The following is a 15,269-nucleotide window of genomic DNA, read 5'->3' as shown; positions in this document are numbered from 1 at the left end:
GAAAGAGATAAATGTATTATTGAAAAAGGTAGGGAAAGACAAAGTGTCTATTTCTCCCCAACTTTTACCTCCTTTGTGTTGATGTAGATTTGCTTCCTAGAGAAAAAATATAATTATACATATTTTTGCAGTTACCAAATGATGATTGCAGCCAAATGGAAATCATCTGTTATTCCTACAATAGATATTATTGACAGAATTTCTGTTCACAAAACCTTTGAATTAGCATTTGCTTTTAAAAATAACTCTCTTTCCAAATATATGAGGTCGGATGGTCTTCATGGAACCTTTCTTTTCCTTCAAATGTGAATTACCATGTTCTTGATCAAATTTGATAGCTAGCCAGTATGATAATTTTTTTTACTCTGAATATATATTCCATACTTTCTATATGAGGTATGTTTTATTCTGTATTTTTCAGATGAATCTTTTCCCTTTTTTTCCTTTTCTTTTCCATCTCCCTCTTTTCCAGTTTATTTTTATTCCTCCCCTCTTTTCCTTATTCTTTCCCATTTCCTTTCTCTTCTTTTACACTCTCCCCTTTTTCCTTATTTAATCCAGATTTTTTTCCTTGCTTTTCCCTTCCACTTAAGATACAGTAACAATGTACATTGTTATTAATGTTAATTTGTATTGCTTATTATATGTTTATGTTTTAACCTTTTCCCGTTATATGTTAAAAATTCCCACAATAAAAATAAGATAAAAAGTTGTTGCTTTCTGTGCATTGATTGATGTCACTGATCCACCCCGTGACTTGTGCGTTATTTACATGTGTTTTCCCCTTTTCACTTTCTGCAGCCCAAGTTTTCTGTTTTGCACACTTGGGACAATGACTGTAAAATTTTCGGCCGGTGCCATGAGCTTCTACGCTCTTACTTTCCAGAAGCGTGCCCGGGATATCACACAAGAGAATGCGCCATGTCAGACTGAAGTCTGCGACTATAATGAAAGGTCCGATTTACCAAACTGGTGGGAATTTAATATTCTCCCTACCAGTTTTCTCTTAAAAATATACACTCACTGGCCACTTTATTAGGTACACCTGTCCAACTTCTTGTTAACACTTAATTTCTAATCAGCCAATCACATGGCGGCAACTCAGTGCATTTAGGCATGTAGACATGGTCAAGACAATCTCCTGCAGTTCAAACCGAGCATCAGTATGGGGAAGAAAGGTGATTTGAGTGCCTTTGAACGTGGCATGGTTGTTGGTGCCAGAAGGGCTGGTCTGAGTATTTCAGAAACTGCTGATCTACTGGGATTTTCACGCACAACCATCTCTAGGGTTTACAGAGAATGGTCCGAAAAAGAAAAAAAATCCAGTGAGCGGCAGTTCTGTGGGCGGAAATGCCTTGTTGATGCCAGAGGTCAGAGGAGAATGGGCAGACTGGTTCGAGCTGATAGAAAGGCAACAGTGACTCAAATCGCCACCCGTTACAACCAAGGTAGGCCTAAGAGCATCTCTGAACGCACAGTGCGTCGAACTTTGAGGCAGATGGGCTACAGCAGCAGAAGACCACACCGGGTACCACTCCTTTCAGCTAAGAACAGGAAACTGAGGCTACAATTTGTACAAGCTCATCGAAATTGGACAGTAGAAGATTGGAAAAACGTTGCTTGGTCTGATGAGTCTCGATTTCTGCTGCGACATTCGGATGGTAGGGTCAGAATTTGGCGTAAACAACATGAAAGCATGGATCCATCCTGCCTTGTATGGAGCATCTTTGGGATGTGCAGCCGACAAATCTGCGGCAACTGTGTGATGCCATCATGTCAATATGGACCAAAATCTCTGAGGAATGCTTCCAGCACCTTGTTGAATCTATGCCACGAAGAATTGAGGCAGTTCTGAAGGCAAAAGGGGGTCCAACCCGTTACTAGCATGGTGTACCTAATAAAGTGGCCGGTGAGTGTATATATATAGTTCAAATTATTATATCAAATTATTTATATTTCATTTCTTCAAGCTCCTTTACTAATCTCTTTACCACTTTTCTTTGCAGTCTGATTTTCGGTGGAATTACAGTCATCTCTGGCATCTTTGGATTTGTAACAGGAGTGGAGATAGCCAAAAGATACAAGAAGTACAACTCTCATGACGACCCGATAGTTTGTGTTCTTGGCATGCTAGGCTCCGCCATTTTCCTGTTCTTAGTTGCTGTTTTTGGAAATATCAGTCCTGTGGCCACTCATGTAAGTACCTAATGTAGAACTTGCTTTCATTCTCTTACTGGGTCTCGGATATAGGACGGATGTAATGAGCAGTAGAAATCATAGACTATGGTGGGAGCTGTCTATGAATGTATGGAAACTGGGGTGGATGGATAATTCCCAACTAAACCCCAAAATAGACTTGGCACAAGAAGATTAATAACTTCCTGAACAAAATCTCAGTCCACAATGTGTTTCTGGGCTTCTTTTTCAACCCTGGTTGACTGTGCACTTTACTTCCGTTTCAAGTACGTTCACTTTTTCCCCCTTTCTCTTGACTTTTTGGGTTCGGTGATTTCCTTCTTCTCAGAATATTTTCGTTTCGGTATGTGGTATCTCCTGCAAGAAGATCAGTAGCAGAGGCCATGTTTATGATGGGGTGATACCTGCTGGTTTTTAATGGTAAAATCTTTTGATAATAAAGGTCAGAAGGTCATACAGTAAGCTGTGGTTTCCACGAGAAGGTTCTGTCCAGTGCTGTCTGATTGTTTGTGGCGCTCTTTTTCAGGTTCCTGATTGGACAATTTCAAGAAAAAGCAGGAAGAAAAAGAGTATAAATAACTGCATCGATCCAGTCAGAAGAGCGAAGATCCCATCTCCCTTCTCTTTTTTATTCTTTGATTGTCATGTTGTTTCTTAGCCCAGTCTTTTACGGATAGATGAGTAATTTATTAGTTGTATAATTATTAATTTATTCAAATATTATATAAGATTATTTCAGTTACCATAAATAAAACCCACGGCCATTGTTCTTCATACACTGTTGTCTTGTGTATTATTTTATTATTAATGGTTTTTGTGTTATCATGGCTGTTTGTAAGAGAACCGACCAGAGGAGCTGCAGAGGAAAATAACAGCAAACCACTGAGTTCCAAAACATGGATTTCGGATGCGAATCGTCTCCTTAAAAAGTAGTTTGTTTTTTTTTTTGTTTTGTTTTTTTGAAAAAATATCAGGTCTCAAGATAAATGTTGATAAGTCAGAGGCCCTATTCGTCAACACCTCTAAGACTGACCAAGACAATTTGATCTCACAGTTCGGATTTACGAGAAGGGAACATTCCCTATCCTACTTGGGAATTAACCTTACGACTCATAAATCCTCCCTTTTCAAGTGGAACTATTCCCCTTTAATTGCAAAATTTAAGACTGACATAGCAAAATGGTCTCGCTTAAAAATTTCATGGCTTGGCCGGTTACACACTATAAAGATGGTTACTTTGCCGAGATTCCTATACCTATTTAGGTCACTACCTGTTGCGGTCCCTTTGAAATGTCTCCGAGAGATCCAGTCAATTATTTCCAAATTTATATGGAATGGAAAGAGACCCCGTATCAAACAAAACATAATGTGTTTACACAGAAAGTATGGAGGCATGTCATTGCCTAATCTCTTGATATATTTCAAAGCAGCCCAAATAGCTCAATTGTCCAAACTTTCTTCTAACAGTAATACTCCCAGGTGGGTGCAATTAGAATCCTACTTCCTGCAACCATATTCTCTTTGTGGCCTCTTGTGGTCCACGGTGAGACTCCCGCCAGGCATTCAGGTCACAGCTCCATTTTCCGCCCTCTCTCTGATCATATGGAGAAAGGAGAGATTTAAGCATAATCTTCAATCTAAGTCTTCACCCCTTACATCATTATTTCGAAATCCTATGTTTCAACCGGGGTTGGAGCCTGCACTGTTCTCCTGGTGGATCGGGAAGGGGATTACCATGCTAAAACACCTCTGCTCCCCTTTTAATATTTTACTCACTAAGCAAGAATTTATACAATGTCATGGCCCTCCGACTGGGGAGGTTATGCGCATCAATCAAGTTTTTCACTTTGCCAGACAGTATCTGTCACGAGGGGCCCCTTTTAGGCTCACTGGTTTTGAGCAAAGGTATTCTGGAAACCCTATGGGTAATGGGATAATCTCGCTAATATATTCCACGATGAATGCTGCTCATACATCAGGGAAACTAAATTATATGCTGCAATGGGAGAATGATCTGGAGCTCGTCTTGCCTATGGAGACGTGGCATAAATGCAGTGAAACCTTGTCTAGAGGCAGCCATCAAACATCTCTGACTGAAACATCACTTAAGGTGTTACATAGGGCATACTATGTTCCAACCAAATTACATGCCATTTATCCGCACATCTCTAAAGATTGCTTTAGGGGCTGTAATATCCCTGGGGATATGCTCCACATTTGGTGGAAATGTCCGATTGTTGAGAAACTATGGCAAGAAGTTAATTCAATTATTAACCAAATATTTGGTAAACCAATTATCATGGACCCCACAGTATTCCTATTGGGTAAGATGCCACATGGATTCTCGAAGAACCTTCAGAGATTAGCGAATACATTGTGCATGGCAGCTAAAATCCATATAGCTTCTAAATGGAGAACTCAGACACTGTCCATTTCGATGGTGAGAGACAGAATGAATGAAATTTTAATGTGCGAGAGAATCCAAGCAACTAGGTGTGATGACATGAGTGCCTTTTTTCGAATCTGGAGCCCTTGGCTAGATCTCGACTCCAGCACACCCCTGACACGGACCCTCTTACTGTCTCCATGAATTTCTTACATCTTATATCTGTAATAGCCCATTAACATAATTAGTATACTATGATTAATCAGCACTCGCCCAATTATCTGCGCCTGATGCCATGACATGTTGGATTTCCCCCCATATTTGGTAAATCGAAGTGATGCTATTCCCCCTGTTGTTTCTATCCCTAGTCTGTCCTGTCTCGTCTTTCTTGTTCGGTTTATATGATTGACCTTTATGGATATGGTTACTTTTACATTTCTGTCACGATGCTCTGAAAATAACTATGCCTTCTTTACATGGAAGGTCGTTTTTGTTATATATTGTTATGAAAACTTTAAATAAACATATTGAAACAAAAAAAAAAAGTAGTTTTTTTCTGTGCACTGATTGAAGTCACTGATCAACCCTGTGACTTCTGCGTTATTTACATGTTTTTTTCCCTTATTCACTTTCTGCAGCCGATGTTTTCTGTTTTCCACATTTGGGACAATGAATGTGAAGTTTGTGGCCGGTGCCATCAGCTTTCTACGCTCTTATTTTCCTGATGCGTGCTCGGCATATCATACCAGAGAAAGCGCCATGTAAGGCTGAAGTCTTCAACTATGACGACAGGTACAAGTTTATCAAACTTTAATTTGACAATCACTGGTGGGAATTTAATATTCCCCCTATGCCAATTTTCTCTTAAAAAAATATTTATATTTCAAATTTTTGTTATATTAAATTATTTATATTTAATTTTTTTGATCGAGAATATTAAAAACGTATTAAAAACTTGCGATCTACCATATACTGTACAGTATTTATCCTTCCAAATAGGGAAAATATGGACTAAAAATTTCCACCACCCCCTTACTCCTCTCCAACCTGTCCTCCCTTTGTTTGTCTCATCCCTAGAATGATCTTCATCTTCTTCTCCTCCCTCTTTCTACTTTTATATCTAATAGAATTTATATATCCTTCTAAGGCTACTTTCACACTAGCGTTTTTCTGTAGACGTCCAAATGCGTCGTTTTGTGTAAAAAACGGATGCGCCAAAACTAGTGAAAAACGGATGCAACGCATACAGCATTTCGACGGATCCGTCGCAAATGCGCTAAACGGTTCCGTAGAAATACTGTATACGTTGCATCCGTTGCATCCGTTTTTACCATCCGTTGCATCCGTTTTTACGACGGATCCATTTTTAGAATGGGAGGCTCCCAAATTTGATTGGCTACTGGAAAATATGTAAAACTATATAGTGACTGTTTTTACAGCCCATCTTTGAGGGTTTTAGTTTGTGGCAGAGATGGAAGGAGTACTTGGTAGGATTGCGAGTGTGGTAACTGACGTGATATTTGAGACGAATTGCCTGGATATCATAGTGCGGGAGAAGGAGGCGGCAGCAGAAAGACAGAGGATGCTTCTGCAGCAATGGAGACGGAGACGACTCTGGATACATCCGATAAATGAACTGCGGATGACCAGGGGTGTCCAGTCCACTCTCTACCTGGAGTTGCGGCACAACCCAGACAAATTTTTTAATTATGTGCGGATGAAGAAGGAACATTTCGATTTTTTGCTGGGAAAACTACAGGATGTCATCCAAAGGCAGGACACACGGATGAGGCTTGCCATCACACCGGCGGAGCGGCTGATGGTGACCCTGCGGTAAGCCTTTTTTTTTATGTCATTGCACGTATGTAATGTGATATTACATACTGCAGAAAATACTACGCTGAAACATTGCGTCGCATTTTCTGCAGTATTTAATTCTTTTATTGTTTGTGGACTTTCCACTGCCTTTTTTTAATGTCATTGCTCATATGTAATTGTGATATTACATACTGCAGAAAATACTGCGCTGAAACATTGCGTCGCATTTTCTGCAGTATTTAATTCTTTTATTGTTTGTGGACTTTCCACTGCCTTTTTTTAATGTCATTGCTCATATGTAATTGTGATATTACATACTGCAGAAAATACTGCGCTGAAACATTGCGTCGCATTTTCTGCAGTATTTAATTCTTTTATTGTTTGTGGACTTTCCACTGCCTTTTTTTATGTCATTGCTCATATGTAATTGTGATATTACATACTGCAGAAAATACTGCGCAGAAACATTGCGTCGCATTTTCTGCAGCATGTTATTTTTCTTTTTTTTTGTGGTCATTACACTGTTTTACACCTGTTTCAAGCAGGTTGTATTGTGCATCCTGAAAGAACCAAAATGTCCAGAGTGCCATTTATTGAAACTGTACCATGAAACCAAAAATGTTAAATGTTGGTCTGTGCAATTTTTTTCAACATATTTTTTTTTTTTTACAGCTTCCTTGCTACGGGTGAATCTCTGACTTCGCTCCATTACCAATTCCGGCTGGGCATTTCCACTATTTCTGGAATAGTGAAGGAGACCTGTCGGGCTATTTGGGACACTTTACAGCCGGAGTATATCCCCCAACCATCAATGGACATCTGGCTGACAAGTGCCGAATAGTTTGAGCAAATGTGCCATTTTCCAAATTGTGTTGGTGCCGTCGACGGGAAACACATCAGGATTGCTAAACCGGCAGGAACAGGCTCTGAGTACTACAACTACAAGAAATACTTCTCCATCGTACTCATGGCTATAGCAGACGCCAACTGCAAGTTCCTGGCTGTGGACATAGGAGCCTATGGCCGGTCCAACGATTCTCAAGTTTTTAAAAACTCTCCAATGGGCCGTTGCTTGTATGGAGAGACATACGATTTCCCGCCAGCCAGACCACTCCCGGGAACCAGTGGACCACCCATGCAATATGTATGTGCCGGTGATGAAGCTTTTCAGCTATCGCCACACCTACTCAAACCTTATGGTAGCCGTGACTTAAACCGTACAAAAAGGGCTATTTAATTACCGCCTTAATTACAGCCAGAAGAGTCGTCAAGTGTGCTTTTGGCATATTGACAGCAAAGTGGAGAGTTCTGCTGACTGCAATAAAACTGCAAACCAAAACAATAGACGAAGTTGTTAAGGCCTGTGTGGTGCTCCATAACTTTGTACTGTCCAAGGAGCCTGTTTCCGTCGATGACGAAGAATTGGAGACAACCTTGTGGGATTACCGCAGCAGCTGTGTTTGCTCCACAGGTTCTGTTACCAGGATGAGGGACCAGTTTGCGGATTATTTTGTGTCACCTGCTGGGCGGGTTCCATGGCAAGAAACCATTGTGTGACATGTTGTTATGTATATGTAAAAATTGTGTTTACACCACCCCCAAAAAAAAAAAGTTTCCAAAAGTGTGGTTTTCTGGGGAATAAACCCAATTTGTTATACCTTTCAAACGTGTGTTGTTTATTTTTATTGTACCTTTTTTAAAGCTACCATTACCTCACTGAATGCACAGACACAAAGAGTAGATTTTAACTCAAACTTGATTTTATTTTTTTTTTTTTTAAAGTTTGTAAACTTTTTATTTGGTTGGCAAAAATATGTAACAAATTTATTTTTAAAAACTTTTTTGCTTTAACTTTTCAGAAATTAACATAACACTATAAATTTTCAAAGTGTGGGGTGGAGATACTAGCGGAGGAGGGGCTGGAAGGTTGGACCACGTCGACAGGTGGGGAAAGCCTACTTGGTTGGGGTGCAGTGGAAGGGGGGGGGTAAAAACAGGAGGCTGACCAGAGGGGGGTGGTGTTGGGGTAGGGGGAATACTTAATGGGGAAGGAAAGCTGGGCAAGGAAGAAAACAGTGGGGAAGACATTTGGTTTGTGGGCCGGGATGGGAATTGGGACTGGGTTGGGTATTGGGACTGGGTTGGGTATTGGGACTGGGTAGGGTATTGGGACTGGGTAGGGTATTGGGACTGGGTAGGGTATTGGGATTGCCGTGGGTATTGGGAATGGCTTTGGTAATGGGGGGCCTGTTGTGGAAATGGGGCCTGGTGGGGTCAAAGTGCTCACCACACATCTAGATTAGTTCCTTCGGAGGTCTAGTTTCCAAAATGGGGTCACTTGTGCGGGAGCTCCAATGTTTAGGCACACAGGGGCTCTCCAAACGCGACATGGTGTCCGCTAATGATTGGAGCTAATTTTCCATTCAAAAAGCCAAATGGCGTGCCTTCCCTTCCGAGCCCTGCGGTGCGCCCAAACAGTGGTTTACCCCCACATATGGGGTATCATCGTACTCAGGACAAACTGGACAACAACATTTGGGGTCCAATTTCTCCTATTACCCTTGGGAAAATAAAAAATTCTGGGCTAAAAATCATTTTTGAGGAAAGAAAAATTATTTTTTATTTTCACGGCTCTGCGTTATAAACTTCTGTAAAGCACCTGGGGGTTATAAGTGCTCACTATGCATCTAGATAAGTTCCTTGGGGGGTCTAGTTTCCAAAATGGGGTCACTTGTAGGGGAGCTCCAATGTTTAGGCACACAGGGGCTCTCCAAACACGACATGGTGTCCGCTAATGATTGGAGCTAATTTTCCATTCAAAAAGTCAAATGGCACGCCTCCCCTTCCGAGCCTTGCCGTGCACCCAAACAGTGGTTTACCCCCACATATGAGGTATCGGCGTACTCAGGAGAAATTGCCCAACAAATTTTAGGATCCATTTTATCCTGTTGCCCATGTGAAAATGAAAAAATTGAGGCTAAAAGAAATTTTGTGTGAAAAAAAAGTACTTTTTCATTTTTACGGATCAATTTGTGAAGCACCTGAGAGTTTAAAGTGCTCACTATGCTTCTAGATAAGTTCCTTGGGGGGTCTAGTTTCCAAAATGGGGTCACTTGTGGGGGAGCTCCAATGTTTAGGCACTCAGGGGCTCTCCAAACATGACATGGTGTCTGCTAGCGATGGAGATAATTTTTCATTGAAAAAGTCAAATGGCGCTCCTTCCCTTCCGAGCCCTGCCGTGCGCCCAAACAGTGGTTTACCCCAACATATGAGGTATCAGCGTACTCAGAACAAATTGGACAACAACGTTCGTGGTCCAGTTTCTCCTTTTACCCTTGGGAAAATAAAAAAAATTTTGCTAAAAGATCATTTTTGTGACTAAAAAGTTAAATGTTCATTTTTTACTTCCATGTTGCTTCTGCTGCTGTGAAACACCTGAAGGGTTAATAAACTTCTTGAATGTGGTTTTGAGCACCTTGAGGGGTGCAGTTTTTAGAATGGTGTCACTTTGGGGTATTTTCAGCCATATAGAACCCTCAAACTGACTTCAAATGTGAGGTGGTCCCTAAAAAAAATGGTTTTGTAAATTTTGTTGTAAAAATGAGAAATCACTGGTCAAATTTTAACCCTTATAACTTCCTAGCAAAAAAAAATTTGTTTCCAAAATTGTGCTGATGTAAAGTAGACATGTGGGAAATGTTATTTATTAACTATTTTGTGTCGCATAACTCTCTAGTTTAACGGAATAAAAATTCAAAATGTGAAAATTGCGAAATTTTCAAAATTTTTGCCAAATTTCCATTTTTTTCACAAATAAGCCCAATATGTCACGAAAAAACAATCTCAGAATCGCTAGGATCCGTTGAAGCGTTCCTGAGTTATTACCTCATAAGGGACACTGGTCAGAATTGCAAAAAACGGCAAGGTCATGAAGGGGTTAAATACATCTGTGATCAACTTGGATATACAAGAGCGGTATTATAATTCTCAGGTTACTATATGAAATGAGGCAATGCGTGGCCCAAATTTAAATTTGGTTTTTACGTTATGTTTTAATTATGTATAACCGATAAAATCTGATTAAGCTAAAAACGTCGATCGGCACACAAAAAATAAGCCCTCACCCAACCACCAGATCCCGAAAAATGGAGACGCTACGGGTCTCAGAAAATGGCAACTTTTTTCTTTTCTTTCAAACTTTGGAATTTTTTTTCACCTCTTAGATAAAAAAGAACCTAGGCATGTTTGGTGTCTATGAACTCGTAATAACTAGCACACTCCAATAGATGTGATGCAAAGGGGGTTTGTTTAATATACATACAGTAGTCACAAACGTTTCGGTCTACAATTGACCTTCATCAGCGTGCTAAAAAATAGCGGAGACGGTATAGGTGGTGGAACCCCAGTAGAGATTAATTAGTTTGCATCAAAATTGTAGTGGGTAGACTAGGGAAAATACATATAAATGTATGTTCAAGCCAGTATTAGATGGCAGGTAGGTCCGGCAAGCGGGGGAGAGGGGAGCGGTATCCACCGCGTAGTTCTCGCGCTCCCCTCTCCCACCTTGCCGGACCTGCCATCTAATATTGGCTTAAGGAACCCTTTTCAGATCATTCTGACTTACGGTATGTTGGAGAGATTGTGGACAGCGAGGCAGCATCATTCATATTTTCTGGGCCTACCCGAAATTAAAACTTCTCTTGAAAGAGATAAATGTATTATTGAAAAAGGTAGGGTAAGACAAAGTGTCTATTTCTCCCCAACTTTACCTCCTTTGTCTTGATGTAGATTTGCTTCCTAGAGAAAAAATATATTTAATTACCGTATTTTCCGGCATATAAGACGACTGGGCGTATAAGACGACCCCCCAACTTTTCCAGTTAAAATATGAAATCTTCTTAAAAGTCGGGGTTCTTCTTATATGCCGTATGTTGTCTTATAGGGCCGGTGACTAATGTGCCTTTTGGGGTGGGGAGTGGTCCTGATGATGAAGAGAGGGGGCGTCTCACAGGAAAGTGTGAGTAGTCCCCTATTACCTCATTGCGGTAGCGTGGGGGTCTCTGCTGGGGAGCGGCGTCTCCTCATTGCGGTAGCATAGGGTTTCTGTGCTGGGAGCGGCAGCTCCTCTTCGTGCCGTGGGTGCTGTGGGGCGGTGCATCTTCTTGCAGCGTCGGGGCTCCTCCGGCATCTCCTCAAGGCCCGGAGGCACCGGCAGCTCCATTGCTTCGATGCGGTGGCCTCCGGGAAAATGGCCGCTGGGGGCGGCGCATGCTCAGATTCAGATCTCGTCTCCCGAGATCTCGGGACGATATCTGAATCTGAGCATGCGCCGCCCCCAGCGGCCATTTTCCCGGAGGCCACCGCATCGAAGCAATGGAGCTGCCGGTACCTCCGGGCCTTGAGGAGATGCCAGAGGAGCCCCGACGCTGCAAGAAGATGCACCGCCCCACAGCACAGAGCCCCCACGGCACGAAGAGGAGCTGCCGCTCCCAGCACAGAAACCCTATGCTACCGCAATGAGGAGACGCCGCTCCCCAGCACAGAGACCCCCACGCTGCCGCAATCAGGTAACAGGGGGCTACTCCACTCACACTTTCCTGTGAGACGCCCCCTCTTTTCGTCATCGGGACCACTCCCCCCCACCCACCATATGCACATTTGTCTGTACCCGGCGTATAAGATGACCCCCGACTTTTAAGAAGATTTTGAGGGGTTAAAAAGTCATCTTATACGCCGGAAAATACGGTATACATATTTTTGCAGTTACCAAATGATGATTCCAGCCAAATGGAAATCATCTGTTATACCTACAATAGATATTATTGACAGAATTTCTGTTCACAAAACCTTTGAATTAGCATTTGCTTTTAACAATAACTCTCTTTCCAAATATATGAGGTCAGATGGTCTTCATGGAACCTTTCTTTTCCTTCAAATGTGAATTACCATGTTCTTGATAAAATTTGATAGCTGGCCAGTATGATCTTTTTTTTACTCTGAATACATATTCCATACTTTCTATATGAGGTATGTTTTATTCTGTATTTTTCAGATGAATCTTTTCCCTTTTTTTCCTTTTCTTTTCCATCTCCCTCTTTTCCAGTTTATTTTTATTCCTCCCCTCTTTTCCTTATTCTTTTCTTCCTCTTTCCCATTTCCTTTCTCTTCTTTTACACTCTCCCCTTTTTCCTTATTTAATCCAGATTTTTTTCCTTGCTTTTCCCTTCCACTTAAGATAGAATAACAATGTACATTGTTATTAATGTTAATTTGTATTGCTTATTATATGTTTATAATGTTTTAACCTTTTCCCGTTATATGTTAAAAATTCCCACAATAAAAATAAGAGAAAAAGTTGTTGCTTTCTGTGCATTGATTGATGTCACTGATCCACCCCGTGACTTGTGCGTTACTTACATGTGTTTTCCCCTTTTCACTTTCTGCAGCCGAAGTTTTCTGTTTTGCACACTTGGGACAATGACCGGTGCAATGAGCTTCTACGCTCTTACTTTCCAGAAGCGTGCCCGGGATATCACACAAGAGAATGCGCCATGTCAGACTGAAGTCTGCGACTATAATGAAAGGTCCGATTTACCAAACTGGTGGGAATTTAATATTCTCCCTATTAGTTTTCTCTTAAAAATATATATATATTTCAAATGATTATATCAAAGTATTTATATTTCATTTCTTCAAGCTCCTTTACTAATCTCTTCACCACTTTTCTTTGCAGTCTGATATTCGGTGGAATTACAGTCATCTCTGGCATCTTTGGATTTGTAACAGGAGTGGAGATAGCCAAAAGATACAAGAAGTACAACTCTCATGACGACACGATAGTTTGTGTTCTTGGCATGCTAGGCTCCGCCATTTTCCTGTTCTTGGTTGCTGTTTTTGGAAATATCAGTCCTGTGGCCACTCATGTAAGTACCTAATGTAGAACTTGCTTTCATTCTCTTACTGGGTCTCGGATATAGGACGGATGTAATGAGCAGTAGAAATCATAGACTATGGGGGGAGCTGTCTATGAATGTATGGAAACTGGGGTGGATGGATAATTCCCAACTAAACGCCAAAATAGACTTGGCGCAAGAAGATTAATAACTTCCTGAACAAAATCTCAGTCCACAATGTGTTTCTGGGCTTCTTTTTCAACCCTTGTTGACTGGGCACTTTACTTCCGTTTTAAGTACGTTCACTTTTGCCCCCTTTCTCTTGACTTTTTGGGTTCGGTGATTTCCTTCTTCTCAGAATATTTTCGTTTCGGTATGTGGTATTCCTGCAAGAAGATCAATAGCAGAGGCCATGTTTATGATGGGGTGCCACCTGCTGGTTTTTAATGGTAAAATCTTTTGATAATAAAGGTCAGAAGGTCATACGGTAAGCTGTGGTTTCCACAAGAAGGTTCTGTCCAGTGCTGTCTGATTGTTTGTGGCGCTCTTTTTCAGGTTCCTGGTTGGACAATTTCAAGAAAAAGCAGGAAGAAAAAGAGTATAAATAACTGCATCGCTGTATGTTTTCTACACATCCGGTCAGAAGAGCGAAGATCCCATCTCCCTTCTCTTTTTTATTCTTTGATTGTCATGTTGTTTCTTTGCCCAGTCTTTTATGGATGGATGAGTAATTTATTAGTTGTATAATTATTAATTTATTCAAATATTATATAAGATTATTTCAGTTACCATAACTAAAACCCACGGCCATTGTTCTTCATACACTGTTGTCTTGTGTATTATTTTAATATTAATGGGTTTTGTGTTATCATGGCTGTTTGTAAGAGAACAGACCAGAGGAGCTGCAGAGGAAAATAACAGCAAACCACTGAGTTCCAAAACATGGATTTCGGATGCGAATCATCTCCTTAAAAAGTAGTTTTTTTCTGTGCACTGATTGAAATCACTGATCCACCCTGTGACTTCTGCGTTAGTTACATGTTTTTTTCCCTTTTTCACTTTCTGCAGCCGATGTTTTCTGTTTTTCACATTTGGGACAATGACTGTGAAGTTTGTGGCCGGTGCCATCAGCTTTCTACGCTCTTATTTTCCTGATGCGTGCTCGGCATATCAGACCAGAGAAAGCGCCATATAAGACTGAAGTCTTCAACTATGACGACAGGTATAAGTTTATCAAACTTTAATTTGACAATCACTGGTGGGAATTTAATATTCCCCCTATGCCAATTTTCTCTTAAAAAATATTTATATTTCAAATTTTTGTTATATTAAATTATTTATATTTAATTTATTCGATAGAGAATATTAAAAACGTATAAAAAAACTTACGATCTACCATATACTGTACAGTATTTATCCTTCCAAATAGGGAAAATATGGACTAAAAATTTCCACCACCCCCTTACTCCTCTCCACCCTGTCCTCCCTTTGTTTGTCTCATCCCTAGTATGATCTTCATCTTCTATTCCCTCTTCCTACTTTTATATCTAATAGAATTTATATATCCTTCTTAGGTAGCGATATTCACCAATGTTTTGGCATGTTTCTCATTTGTTTGTCCTTTTTTTCTACTTGATATATCTTTAACATAATACAGAGAAAAGAGTATAGTGTATAAATTATCTTAAATACATCTGTGATCAACTTGGACATACGAGAGCGGTATCATAATTCTCTGGTTATTGTATGCAATGATGCGATGCGTGGCCCAAATTTTAATTTGGTTTTTATGTTATGTTTAATTATGTATAACCAATAAAATCTGATTACACTAAAAACGTTGATCGGCACGCGAAAAATAAGCCCTCACCCAACCACCAGATCCCGAAAAACGGAGACGCTACGGGTCTCAGAAAATGGCAACTTTTTTCTTTTCTTACAAACTTTGGAATTTTTTTACACCTCTTAGATAAAAA

General features: G+C 40.5%; 1 protein-coding gene across 1 annotated transcript; it reads left to right on the top strand.

The window, feature by feature from the left end:
- The first annotated feature begins 12,853 nt into the window (after positions 1–12,853).
- Positions 12,854–14,093, top strand: LOC143809561 (protein spinster homolog 1-like). The gene is made up of 3 exons (XM_077292611.1): positions 12,854–12,984; positions 13,134–13,323; positions 13,849–14,093. The coding sequence occupies exons 1-3, from the start codon at positions 12,878–12,880 to the stop codon at positions 14,038–14,040; spliced, it is 489 nt and encodes a 162-aa protein (XP_077148726.1). The 5' UTR covers positions 12,854–12,877; the 3' UTR covers positions 14,041–14,093.
- The last annotated feature ends 1,176 nt before the right edge of the window (positions 14,094–15,269 follow it).

Source organism: Ranitomeya variabilis, chromosome 2, assembly GCF_051348905.1.
Source record: "Ranitomeya variabilis isolate aRanVar5 chromosome 2, aRanVar5.hap1, whole genome shotgun sequence".
In the NCBI taxonomy this organism is placed as follows: Eukaryota; Metazoa; Chordata; class Amphibia; order Anura; family Dendrobatidae; genus Ranitomeya; species Ranitomeya variabilis.
This window is presented reverse-complemented; position numbering and strand designations above follow the sequence as displayed.

Coding starts and splice junctions, on each gene's coding strand:
- LOC143809561 (XM_077292611.1), top strand. CDS start 12,878: ATGACCGGTGCAATGAGCTTCTACGCTCTTACTTTCCAGAAGCGTGCC. Junction 12,985..13,133: donor GTCTGCGACTATAATGAAAG/GTCCGATTTACC, acceptor TTTTCTTTGCAG/TCTGATATTCGGTGGAATTA. Junction 13,324..13,848: donor TCAGTCCTGTGGCCACTCAT/GTAAGTACCTAA, acceptor GCTCTTTTTCAG/GTTCCTGGTTGGACAATTTC.